The sequence below is a fragment of the Cryptosporidium sp. chipmunk genotype I genome, assembly GCF_004936735.1.
Source record: "Cryptosporidium sp. chipmunk genotype I strain 37763 chromosome Unknown contig_12, whole genome shotgun sequence".
Taxonomy (NCBI): Eukaryota; Apicomplexa; class Conoidasida; order Eucoccidiorida; family Cryptosporidiidae; genus Cryptosporidium; species Cryptosporidium sp. chipmunk genotype I.
The window spans coordinates 103,544-116,257 of NW_027125585.1; the positions used below are offsets into that span (position 1 = coordinate 103,544).

The 12,714-nt window shown below is 32.3% G+C and overlaps 6 protein-coding genes across 6 annotated transcripts; 3 read left to right on the top strand and 3 right to left on the bottom strand.

Moving 5' to 3' along the window:
• Positions 1-119: 119 nt before the first annotated feature.
• On the top strand, positions 120-3,026 carry ELE39_000496 (small ribosomal subunit processosome; the record flags this gene model as incomplete). Its single annotated transcript, XM_067343545.1, has 1 exon — positions 120-3,026. One exon carries the CDS (start codon positions 120-122, stop codon positions 3,024-3,026), a length of 2,907 nt encoding a protein of 968 aa, XP_067202327.1.
• Positions 3,027-3,479: 453 nt separating this feature from the next.
• Positions 3,480-7,202, top strand: ELE39_000497 (vacuolar sortingassociated 18 putat; the record flags this gene model as incomplete). The annotated part of the gene is made up of 1 exon (XM_067343546.1): positions 3,480-7,202. The coding sequence occupies one exon, from the start codon at positions 3,480-3,482 to the stop codon at positions 7,200-7,202; it is 3,723 nt and encodes a 1,240-aa protein (XP_067202328.1).
• A 65-nt stretch (positions 7,203-7,267) lies between these two features.
• ELE39_000498 (UDP-glucose 6-dehydrogenase) lies at positions 7,268-8,950 on the bottom strand (the record flags this gene model as incomplete). Its single annotated transcript, XM_067343547.1, has 1 exon — positions 7,268-8,950. One exon carries the CDS (start codon positions 8,948-8,950, stop codon positions 7,268-7,270), a length of 1,683 nt encoding a protein of 560 aa, XP_067202329.1.
• Positions 8,951-9,498: 548 nt separating this feature from the next.
• On the bottom strand, positions 9,499-9,876 carry ELE39_000499 (RBX1; the record flags this gene model as incomplete). The annotated part of the gene is made up of 1 exon (XM_067343548.1): positions 9,499-9,876. One exon carries the CDS (start codon positions 9,874-9,876, stop codon positions 9,499-9,501), a length of 378 nt encoding a protein of 125 aa, XP_067202330.1.
• A 629-nt stretch (positions 9,877-10,505) lies between these two features.
• Positions 10,506-11,030, top strand: ELE39_000500 (uncharacterized protein; the record flags this gene model as incomplete). Its single annotated transcript, XM_067343549.1, has 1 exon — positions 10,506-11,030. The coding sequence occupies one exon, from the start codon at positions 10,506-10,508 to the stop codon at positions 11,028-11,030; it is 525 nt and encodes a 174-aa protein (XP_067202331.1).
• Positions 11,031-11,094: 64 nt separating this feature from the next.
• On the bottom strand, positions 11,095-12,672 carry ELE39_000502 (clathrin coat assembly AP50; the record flags this gene model as incomplete). The annotated part of the gene is made up of 1 exon (XM_067343551.1): positions 11,095-12,672. The coding sequence occupies one exon, from the start codon at positions 12,670-12,672 to the stop codon at positions 11,095-11,097; it is 1,578 nt and encodes a 525-aa protein (XP_067202333.1).
• Positions 12,673-12,714: the final 42 nt, after the last annotated feature.

Sequence of the window (12,714 nt, forward strand, 5' to 3'; positions counted from 1 at the left end):
GAAAAAAAAAAATCAGATTTTGACACGTCATCGACAATTAATTACTATTGGGCAAAGAAATTATTAGTTGGAAAATTTTTCGTCACTTTAATTTAAGTTAGAGGTTTTGGAGGTCAACAATGGCAGATAAGGTACAAAGAGTGATGGAGGACATGGTTCCAGAGCTCTTAGACCTTGGAAAGCGTAAAGTTTTCTCAGGGGAGGAAATCAGAGAAATTGTTAAGCGTCGAAGGAGCTTTGAGTATAAAATATCTTCAAGAACTCCTACTTTAAGGGACTTCTTGGAATATTTGAGCTATGAATATGAACTTGAGAGCATTAGAAATACTAGAACAAGGGCTTTAAAGTTAAAGAAACGTACTATTGGTGACTACTCGATTATTCGTTTAATTCATTTCATTTTCAAGAGAGCTCTTAGAAAATTTCCATCTGACGAAAAGCTATGGCTTCAGAATATTGACTTTTGTTTAAAATCAGGATCTTCAAAAGCATTGCAAAGAAGTTTAATTTCCGCTCTTAAACATAACCCAACTAATAGTGTTTTTTGGCTTATAATGTCTGATAGAGAGCTACAAAATGGAAATGCTAAGGAAGCTAGATCTGCAATTCTTTTGGGATTGAGAGTAAATAAGAGTTCTCTCATATTGTGGAGAGGCTTCTCTCAACTCGAGACTAACATTGCATACAGAAAGTATTTAGACTCTTTCTCTAGCTCTAAACTTGCACTCAATAAAGGGTTTCAGACTAAAAAATCCAGTGTTATGCCCCTAATTCCAATCCTGAACCATGGTCTGAGAAGAATCAAGCTTGAATTCAAGAAAGAAGCTCACATTCTATTTATGTTTAGACAATATTACAAGCTCTATAATACACTTTTGAAGGATGGCAACTTATCTAGGATTGAAGGTATGGGGGAACTGGAGAACCAAATAATTGACTCATTTAACCAAAGCAAGAAATCACAACCGCTATTTCCTGTATTTGGAATTATTATTGCCATTATTAAGAGTGACCACTCAGACATATTCAGTCATTTTAAATATGAAATTGACCAAGTATTCAGTAATACAGACAGTGAATTCGTATTGGTTGCTTTGACTTTTATTTGCAGACTTATTTATAACTGTATTAATGGCCAATTTCCAGTTTCCAACCCAGGAAATAAGCCAAATACCGATATTTCATTTGAAACCATAAATACTTCCAATATTGTAGATTTTGGGTTCCAGATATCTGAATCAATTCAAGATTTTGATAACCAAGAATCTGCCACCAAAAGCGACTGTACAATGGAAAATTGTTTAAATTTGGATATGATTACTTGGTACTCTCAGACTTGTTTGGAAAATCTGCTTACCAGAGACAATTTACAGATCAAAAAAGCTATTCATTTATTGAAACTTGACCCTGACTTTTGGAATTGTTGCTTTTTAGAAGATTCTACAGTTGAAGATCTTATTCGAAAATTATCATCTTACTCGGTACCTAGTATACAAGAGAGAGAAATATGGAAGGAAAAATTATTTTCAAAAGAACAGATCGAATCTATTAGAGAAAGAACCGTATTATACTTGTCTCAAGATTTTAACATAGACAAATTCATGCAGTTAGTTACTGATTTAAAGGCTAGAGTTAAGAAATTGGATGCTGGGATTGAAATTCAAGATTTAAAACTATTTTTGCTCGAGGCTCTGGACTCTCTATTTGAATTTAACCATACAGCTACCTTAAAAAACTATACCAATAGAACCGACTCTATAAGAAATTCTCTAAGTTGGAATTTACCACAAATTCCGGATAATATTCCACAAATCATTCAAACATATAAACAGTTCATTATATATTATGGTACAAAACCACTTTCCTTCGATCATGCTGCATTCATTATCCAATCTATTAATAAGTTGCTGGATCTAATTCAAATCCAAGTTGAAAACGATGAAAAACAGCCAGAGAGTTTGGATTTTATTGGTTTTTCAAAATCAATTTTCTGGACTTTATATATGATCAGCGCTAATTGTCAAGAATTAGATGAAGAATACTCGCAAATTATTCTTAAGCTTAGACAAAGAATCATTTTTTCCTCACTAAATATCTTTCCAAGATGGTTTTACACTAGAAAAATTCCAGGAATTTTATTCAATACATTAATTATATACTCAATACTTAAATCTAAAGAGAATGTGGATAATTCGTTATCAGGCCTAGTACTCAAGTACTTGAAATCTCAAGAGGCTGGTATGGAAGTTAGGTTTGATTCATCCCCTATCATTGAGATTCTTAAAGAATCTATCAACGAAAATGACCTTGCTCATGCTACTGAAATTCTTCTTGAATTACCATCTGAAAATAATTGGCTACTTTCAAATAGTATTACTATGATGTCTAAGGCCAATAAAGATATTACATCCATTATATTCATGCTGTCATGCATATCTCTACTATACTTGTTACTTGAAAGATATTTGGAAAACTGCATTTCTCAAGAAAACGGAGATAAATTCAGTGATCCAAATCTACAAAGTACAAATGCTTATCTAATACCCAAGCTATTTTGGATGTGGAATCATTTAAATACTTATATTAATGGCCTTAATGATTTTTCTTCTGAAGAATTCAAAATGAATTTGTATGTGAGATATTTACTACTCATTAAACTTATAGAACACTTTAAGGTAAAAAGAATTCTTTCTCCAAAATTTGGAGAATTTAAAAACGGTTCCAAGGTACCTAATTTTGCAATGCTAGTTAGCCAGTTCAATAAAAGCTTCCCATATATGCGTTCTGGGAAACTTCCTTCTGGACTCAGTATCGCAACCATTTCTACTCTACCTCTAGATGACCTTCAGTTCGAGCTATTCCTAAAGAAGGTATCCACCATACAAGAATACGGACAAGAAAACTTGGAAGCTCCAGAATCTCAAAATAATTCTCTTCCAATTCTAAATAAAGTTATGCAAAACATTTTAAATCCATGCCAAATTTTGGCGCCAACCTCGATATATATAAATACTAATTATTTATAACTGGTTTGCAAAGTTGAGTAATTTTTCAATTAAGTTTAGATCAGTTACAAGTAGACTAAATTTCAGATATATTTAATTTTATTTTCTAGCATCAGCTTGTTTATATTTTAGGCTGTCTGGTAAATTTATAAATATTTTTCCCATTTTATTATTGATAGCTGAATAGTTATTCCGCCACGTAATATATGCAGGAATAAATTTTTTTGGCGCCAAATTTAAGTTTTAGGAACTGAGCAAGCAAATTAAAAGTATTAATTTTTGTTCAAACTGAGAAATTAGGTAAAGAGAGCTTGGAGTTTTGAGGGTTTAGTTTGAGAAATTAGTTAGGATTGTTTGATTAAGGAGAGTTTGTGAAGGGATGAATTAGAAATAGCTCTTTAATTTTCAAAGATACATTTACACACACCCGCAAAGTGGCATTAATAGGTTTCTAGGAGTGTGAGAGGGTGTAATATGAGAGAGGAGGAGGGCTATGAAAAGAAGGAGGAATCAATTACAATACAACCTCGTCTATACAGTTTTGATAATTCATGGGACAATGTGGTTTTGAAACTAAAGCATACGGATTCTCTAAAGTTTCCAATCATTATTGATCAAGTTGTAAGAAGCGGAAACTTATTTTACATATCTTTAATTACAGGTCAGCTATTGAGATGGAATCCAGATGAGGTTACGACAAATTTGATAGTTTTAGAACCTCCAGTGGGTTTTGCTGGAGGTGGTGTGAACGGGGGAGTAGGGAAGAATTATGAAAATCCAGAAACTGAAAGATCTCCACAGACACCACAGATATTCGTAGATCAGACAGGAGATCACGCATTAATTGTTCACAGCACTGGAGAGACGTGGTATTTACATTCAACACAAGTAAAAGCAAGACATATCCAAAAGTTGAGTAACTATTCTATCTTGAGTGTAGCTTGGAATAACTGGGAAACTTCAAGAAACAGTGCAGTTTCTGTGATAATTGGTTGCAAAAAGGGAACCCTTTTGACCACAATTCTGGGCCCTGATATATCATCCAGCTCTACAGTAATAAGAGTCTTGCATGAAATCTCCGGTACCCCAATTTTAGGAGTAATGCTAGATTCAATTTGGATGAATAACTCTAACAATACTTGTGATAACCAGAATAATGAATCATCCTTGAATAAACTACAATATGTGGTATCCGTTTCAACACCAACCAAATTGCTTTTATGGTATGGCCAGAATAGGATTATTGACTTATTTGTTAAAAATGATGATTTTGAAGAATCGTCTCGATACTGTTTGGAAATAGGATCTAGTCAAGTTCCTTCATTAACAAGCAAAATAAGATTATTGGAGGTAACTAATTATAACTTTTTAATTTGGATCAATACTAGAGAAATATCCATTTACTATGTTAATAGAAGTAAACACGCTATTTTAGAAGCTTGTGATTATATCGGACAACTTAAGAAATACGACTTTTGCTCCAATTCAAATAAGATTCCCAATAGCGTTGAATGTTCTAGATACCACATTATTGCTTTATTTGAAGATCACCTGGATGTAATTTCGCCAATTACTGCAAAAAGTGTATATAAAGTTTCAATTGTAAGTATTCCTGGACAATTGGTAGTAGGAGGAGAAGTCATACAGGACTTGCAGCTGGGAGATGGAGGAGGAATCTCAACTATTAAAGCTCTTGCTATTGAAATATCATCAAGTTTTAATAATCTAACTGTGTTAAGAGCAGGAAACCCTAATAATGAGGAATTGGAAGTCTTGGACAGAATAAGCTTTATTTGGGGATACAATAATGATAACATATACAAAATTAATATTATTAATGAAGGAGGAGCATTATGGAAGGAATGGCTTTATGTTGGGATGTATGAAGAGGCTCTTCTTAGTGCTGAGAAAATCTCAAGTACAACGTTAAAATCAAAAAAGAAGTCGATGATTAGAAAACTCCAATTTATTGATTTTTTAAGAAGAGGAAAAATGAGACAAGCAGCTCAACTTTTATCCAAAATAGACGATGAACTATCATTTAACGAAATTTGTAATATGTTCATTTACAACGGTTGTTGGGAAGGCTTAATCGTATATTTAACTTGTAAGCTTCAGCAGCTGAGATCCAATCATAAAGATCCAATTACCACAAGCTCTGTTTACCAAGACGAGACGATTATATTAAAGTTTGTTGTATTAAGTATCTGGCTAATAGAATTGAATTCGTTTATCTCATTTTCTCAGGGAGAGAAGAATATTGATGATAATTATTACTCAGGCATAATTGGAGTTTTGAAATTGATATATCAAATCGATGAAGTTGAGACAAAAGTATATCAGATACTTACCCAATATAATCGTAGAATTGCAATTCAGTATTATTCAGATCTCAGAAGGGATTGGCATGTTTTAGTTCAAGAATATATTTGTTTTGGAATAATAGATACAACTCTAATTAGAAGATGTTTTGAAATCTTTGTTTCCATAGGGGGTAATGTCTCAAAAAGGGATAAACTTTTAATTCAATATTCTCCGATACTTTCATTTTTGGATCCAAAGAGATTTCTTTCATTACTAAAAAGACCTTCCTTTGCCTCAATTGATTTGAATTTAATACTTCCCTACTTGCTCGATCTAAATGGAATATACACTCAATATAAGGATCCTTCAGAAGCCAAGAATGAGAGGGAGGAGCTTGACAAGCTTGCAATTTTGTTAATTGAAAATTTTCTTAATATGAATGGGAAACAGAGAAACCAATCTGAAATGGAAAGAGTATCTACAAGAGTGAAATTAATGTTACATACAGATACTTGGAAAGGTAATAAGACAATCTGGAATGTATTAGCTATCTTATGTTCAAAACTTGATGAAGGAGAAGAACTGCTTTTATCTTATATAACTCCTTTACTAAGCAAAGCCAAGATGGAAGGGTCACTTTATGACACAGACCCACAAGAATCAAGGCTTGAAATGGAATTTGATCTTCCTTTTCTTCTTAATATATGCAATACCAGACAATATAAGAGGCTGAAGGCTTACGTATACTGTTTATTGGGATTTTATGATTCTGCTATGTCGGTCTGCCTTAAAGAGTTAAACAGTACAAAGCTAACCAAAGATATTATATATAATTTTATTGAGAGCTATGACCAAAGAAGGAAGTGGATCTTGAATTTGATTAAGCCTTTAGGATACAATAGAGATATTCAAGGGCTAACAAAGCTCCTTGCAGCTTCACCAAAATATATTTTAACTTTAAGTGATGTATTAACGGTGATTCCAGACGATATCCAACTTTCATTCCTAAGCAATGTAATATCGAATAATATCAATCAGTTTGACGAATTGCTTCTTAAAAGAACAAAGATATATGAAAACTATAAGCAGTCTAGAGAAAAACTTTTGATGGACCTCTTTTCTTGCCATACCTCTTATAATGTAGTAGATCCTCAGAATGATATCTGTTTTGTTTGTTATAGAGGCTTATTCAATTATCAGGGTTTTACTTTTGAAGATATTCGGGATTTTGCCCATTCTCTAAGGATTAGCCACTTAGATCAAATCCATTTTAGCAGTTTAATCAATTATTTCCTGGTAAGATCAAGAAACCATAATGATGGCAAGCTAAAGGATAATGGAACAGGGATCAACCAGAGAACTCAAATTGATGAAAACAATCTATCAGGATTTGATGAAACCCAGTATTACAAATTCTTGAATGATGACTTGAATACTAATATTTTACTGTTTCCCTGTTCCCATAGTTTCCACTTTGGATGCATGCTTTTGAAATATACATCATTGATGAACCATGATGAAGTTAATAAAACAACAAGGATTATAGAAGGCATCTGCAAGCATTCAGCCATATATACAAAGAATTATAACAAGAATATGCGGTCCCAATTCAAATCTGATGCCAGTAGCAAACCTTCAAAAATAATTTCTAGAAACATATTGGATTATCAACAGTCGAAAAATTTAAATATGAATAAATCTAAAAAAAAATTGGACCTGATATCAATTTGCGACAACTCTTCCAGCTCTGTTTTATCATCTTTATATAAACAGTTAATAAATTTAGTAAACAATGACTGCTTGATTTGTGGTGAGTTGATGATTAGAAACATCGATAAACCATTTATTAATGAAGATTGTCAAAATACTGACCTCAATAGCTTTTATATTTAGAACCATAATAACTTGAATAAACCTTCAGGCTCAAATGTTTATTTTTTATTTATTATTTGTTGTTATTAGTAGTTTAGTGCTCTATTTTCATACATGCAGTTTTCAAGTTTGGCGGCATCTCTGGTAATACCGTTATTTGCATGCACTTTGAGGTAAGCTGTTTCAATTTGAGGAAAGCTTGACTGTAATTTAGAGTTGACCTGTGAATTTGAATGTATCAAAGCTGGCATTCCGATTGGGAAAACATTAAATCCAATCTCGAAAAGCTGATGGTGATGAAGGAAATTTCTTCCGTCAAAAATGAAAGCAGGCTTTTCCATATTATTAAATGCTTGTTGAAAATTGATTTCTTTAAATGTTTTCCAGTCAGTGCAGAAGACCAGAGCATGTGAGCCCTGAACTGCTGTTTCCAATTCAGATGATATTTGAATATTATTGTGACTCAAGTAATTGGAGACGATTTCTTGTTCAGTTTGTTCAAGATCAACAGTAACTTCATTTTGTTGTATGTTTTGATAGGACATGTAACGGATACCATACTTACTTAATTCAGAAATCATTTCTGATTTCTTTGATTGTGGGTCAAAAATAGTAATATTTGCTCCTTCTCGTAATAGTTCAAAGCAAATAGTGCCTGAAGGGGTCTCCCTGACATCACTAGTATTCTTTTTAAATGAAAACCCAAGTACAGCAATTTTCTTGTTATTAAGAGAATTAAACATTGATTTAACAATTTTGGCAGAAAATGAAGTCTTTTGGACTTCATTTAAGTGAATTACTTGCCTCCAATATTCAGCTTCATTTTTCAAGTTAAAATGATCAAATAGATAGGCAAGACATAAAATGTCCTTTTTAAAGCAACTTCCACCGAACCCAATGGATGATGTTAAAAACTGACTTCCAATTCTTTTATCACTTCCAACAGCTTGTGAAATTTGTGAAATATCAGCACCAGTGACTTCACAAAGTCTTGAAAATGAATTAATTGAAGAAATCCTTTGCGCAAGAAATGCATTTGAAGCCAGCTTTGCTAGTTCAGCACTCCAAACATTCATCATTAAGATTTTTTCTTCAGGAATCCAGTTCAGATATATCATTTTCAGAATCTCCATTCCAATTTTACCAATTTCTGAATCTGTTCTTCCTCCAATTAAAACTCTATCTGGGAATTCCAAATCAGAAATAGCAGTTCCTTCAGCTAGGAATTCGGGGTTTGAAATAACTGTGAACTCCACGTCCTTTCTTGTTCTACATGAGTATAAAACCTCTAATAAAGACTCTGAAGTCTTTACTGGTACTGTTGATTTTTCAATAACAACCTTACTAGTTTCTGAAAATTTCGAAATTGTTCTGCAGCAATCCTCCATCATGGATAAATCAAGGGCCTCACCTTTATTTTTACCATAGGTTTTTGTTGGTGTATTTACTGAAATAAAAATTATATCACATTCTTTAATAACTTTGTCAATTTCATGAGTAAAAAACAAATTTACATTTAATGTTTTTTTTAATATCTCAGATAGCCCTGGTTCATATATTGGGGAAGTGTCTGAATTCCATTCCTGTATTCTTTTCACGTTCTTATCGCAAACATAGACTTCAAGATTCGGGCATTTATATGCAATCATTGCCATTGTTGGACCACCTACATATCCTGCTCCAATACAACATATTTTGTCAACTCTAATATTTTGCATTTTTGTGTTACTTTGAGCCAATGTGTTAAAACTTTGGTTTGTCGAATTCATTATTCTTTAACATAGAGTGGATAGGCTGGATTATAAATATAACTTTAACGTTTAAATTTTTTCACTTTTTAAAAAATTGGTGTTAAATTAACTCCCTTCCATTCAGCTCAGTATATTGCTGCTAAGATATAATTTATTGAATAATTTCCCCTTAAGAAAATTCTACATAAAAATTTAATTATTTTCAACTCGAACTCGAGAATTCTCATGCCATTGAACTTCTTTAATAATTCATCTCTTCATTATTCAAAAATTGTGAATGTAAATTAAAAAATTTTATCTTAATAATTAACTAAAATTTCATCATTTATAAATAATTACAAAATTAAAAAAAAAGCTCACACAAATTAAATATTGCCACATGCAACTAATAGTATATACCGGCGTCAAAAACAAAAATAATTTACACGTAATTGCACGATTGTTATCCAGATTTAAAAAAAAAATAAAAATAATACAAATAATAATGTAATTAAATAAAAGTATAGCTATAATAACTGAATTTAAAAGGAGCGAGGCTGTGATATTAACTATCGTAAATACAATAACTATCTTCCTTGTTTTTGGAAAACCCATTCTGTATTATCTAGAGGACATACATTTCTTGTTTTCAACCATCTAGATATACAGTGTAGATGAAATGCGTGGTTGCACTGACCCCAAGTTACGGTGCACTCTTCGCTTCTTTGAGCGGAACCCGTATTAGCTTGACATTCTATGCATAAGTCCATAATGTGATTCCTACAAATTGCACAGTTATCTACTACAATATCCCATGACCAAAGTGCAACCGCATTCCATTTCTTTATTTCGAATCTTTTCTGACCAGATTCTTGGTTGTCTACTACGTTGTTAATAGTGATGTTCTTTTCAATTGTTTGATCTCTAATCTCCTCCTTTTCTTGCTCACAGTTTCTTTTATTCATATTACCTATTAATATAATTAAATATAGATATTTTTACCAAAGGAATGCTTGTATTGTTACGAAAATGTTTTATTAATAACTTGAATAACAAAATGTGTTATTTTGTTTAAAGATATAACAAATATAGTGCCAACTTTTTTCCTAATGTTGCATTCTAGTGCTTACTTTTCTTCAGAAACTTGCTCTTCACTTTTCCCCCCTGAAAATTTTTAAAACTTTTAAGGCTATTCTACTGCTTTCTCTTCCAAAATAAACAGCTTCCCACATTTTAATTATCAATACTGCAACGTTACCGCCACCAACAAGGCGGTCAGAGATGCCCGCCTAAAGACTGTCATTGAGGACAATATTTTTATAGAATATTTATTAAGTTAATCAAATTCAACTCAAGGAATCAGTGAATAAATCACTATTTACTGGCAAAATCTTATTCCTCTTAAAAAACTATTAATTTATTCAATTTGGACGAGAGATCATAGAATTTTTGTTCTATTGTTTTAGAGCTCTGCTGATTTTCCTCTATTCTCTGTTTACTTTATATTCCTGGAAATAACATTAAAGAGTTGAGCTTTGGTCGTCTCTAATAAGCTATACACAGTTTAATCTTAAAAGTTGTTTGTTAAGTAACTATGGCGAAGAGTTTGAGAAGCAAGGTAAAAAGAAGGTTTCGTACGGCCAAAAGACTATTGATTAAGAATACTTTAGAATTAAGTAGAAATACTGAAAAGTCTAATGCTCTGAGAGAAATCGGAGAAGGTACCTACGTACAAAAAGAAATCCCATTGAATGCCTTTTTGTACCCAGAAAGTAAAAATGCCATTTTTCCACAAAAAAACAGAAACGCATCTATTGACTTTAGATCAGAGTCTATTAGTAGTATTGCAGGATATATGGGCCCAGGAAATAGACGTAAATACTATCCAGGAGAGGAGGTACCGGTACTAAGTATTCTGGGAGACGGAAATATGACAAATAGCAGAGATGTTGAAATTATTAACACAGTTAATATGAATATGAATGTTGATAATATAAATCAGGTAAAGGAGGTAGTTGAGCTTGGAAATGAAAAAAGACATATATCTATTCCTGTTATTAAGGACTCAATTAAGGGAGCATATGAGGCAAGTTTTAAGAAGAGGAACCAAAAGAAATGAGTAAAAGATCTAGAGAAAATTAATATATTTACTTAATTTCAAAATTAAGTTAATAAGCTTTAATTTAAAATAGCCTATATATATATGAATTAGACTGAGTAACATATCTTACCCACCTATAGTTATTTTGTTGTCCATACTTCTCTGAAATTCTTAGATACTTGACTTGTATGTTAGAAAGGTTGAACATTGGAATCTCAAAGTTGAGGAAGAGAGGGCCAATCATTCTTTTTATAGAATTCAGATCTGTTTCGAAAGAAAAGCAAATCTTTGATTTTAGAATAATTTCTGTTCCACCGTGAATCTTCTTGATCTTCCAGACAATTCTCTGGCTCTTATTATCGTATTGAGAAGATTGCTGGATTGGAATAAGAGGATGAATAGTTTCCAAAGAAACTGTATTGGTTTTTTCTGGTAATGGGCATAGCATAGTTAAATTTGTAGCAAAAGTTGTCTCAGGAATATCAACCTTGAGTTTAATAACAAAATCAAACTTGGACGAATTCTTCTTGGAATTACCAGAGGTCTCAATCAAGGTTGTAAACTTAAAAGGTACATCAAAGGTGCCTTTTGAGATTCTATAATTCATCACAATGATTTCCCCTTCTGGAGGCTTTAATGTGAGGACTTTATCATTTAGAAACTCATTCACATTAACGCTCTCATGGAAATTACAATCATCAATTATGGTACTTGACGCATCCTTGAATAGATTATTAGGCTCTGAAGGATCGAGTTCATCATCCTCTCTTAAAATGATACTATTAGAAAACCCTAGAGTAAGTTCAGGTTGGCCTATCAAATAGCTTTTCATTAGAATTCCCCCTTCAATATTAAAACGAGAAACTTCACCCGAATGATTTAAAACCAAGCTAATTCTTTCAAATATATCTACAAAAATTTCATTATTCCTGTCAATACATGGACCTGTATTTCCAAGAAAAGCCATTACCTTATTTTCTGTTGAATTATTGGAAACCGTAGTCATTGGATTAATTGGTCTCTGAGAAGCATTACTAGAAATAGTTTTTGGGCCACTAAAATTGTTTGCATTGTTCGAAGGATTAGCATGGTTTTGTGTGGATTTGCCATTAGAAGAAGGAAAGATTCCAATGGGAAGCATGGATAAACCTCCAGAGACAGTGTTAGTTAATCCGAGTATTTGATTTGCACCAAACATTTCATTCTTTCTATTAAAATTCTCACAGCTTAGGACTTTTGTCTCGTTATATACACAGTATTTAAGTTGGTTTGTACTAACTATTTGGGGATATCCATAGTCAATGATTTCGTCGATTAATTCATAAACCAGAATAAAGTTTCGTCTTATTGAATCCTCGTTAACTGTCCCACAGAAATCCCTGACTAACTTTATTATCCTATATAAAAGCTCAATAATGTATGTTGGGCTTACGTCATAATAGCTAGTTAGCACGAAGAAAAGGCCACTTTGACGCAGATATATATATATCTGCTCTTCAAAGTATATTACTGTAGGTTCGTCATTGCTACCTTGCTTAATTCTTTTGTAGAACACATCTTGAATTTTACTAAGGCTTTCAGTTAAACTTTTCTCGCCACGGAAATCCCTGAATATGATTGTATCTCCCCTCACATTTAAAACTAAAAATTGACTGATCATTCCTTCCCTCTCTATTTTTCTCACTCTTAATGTGTCACAAAA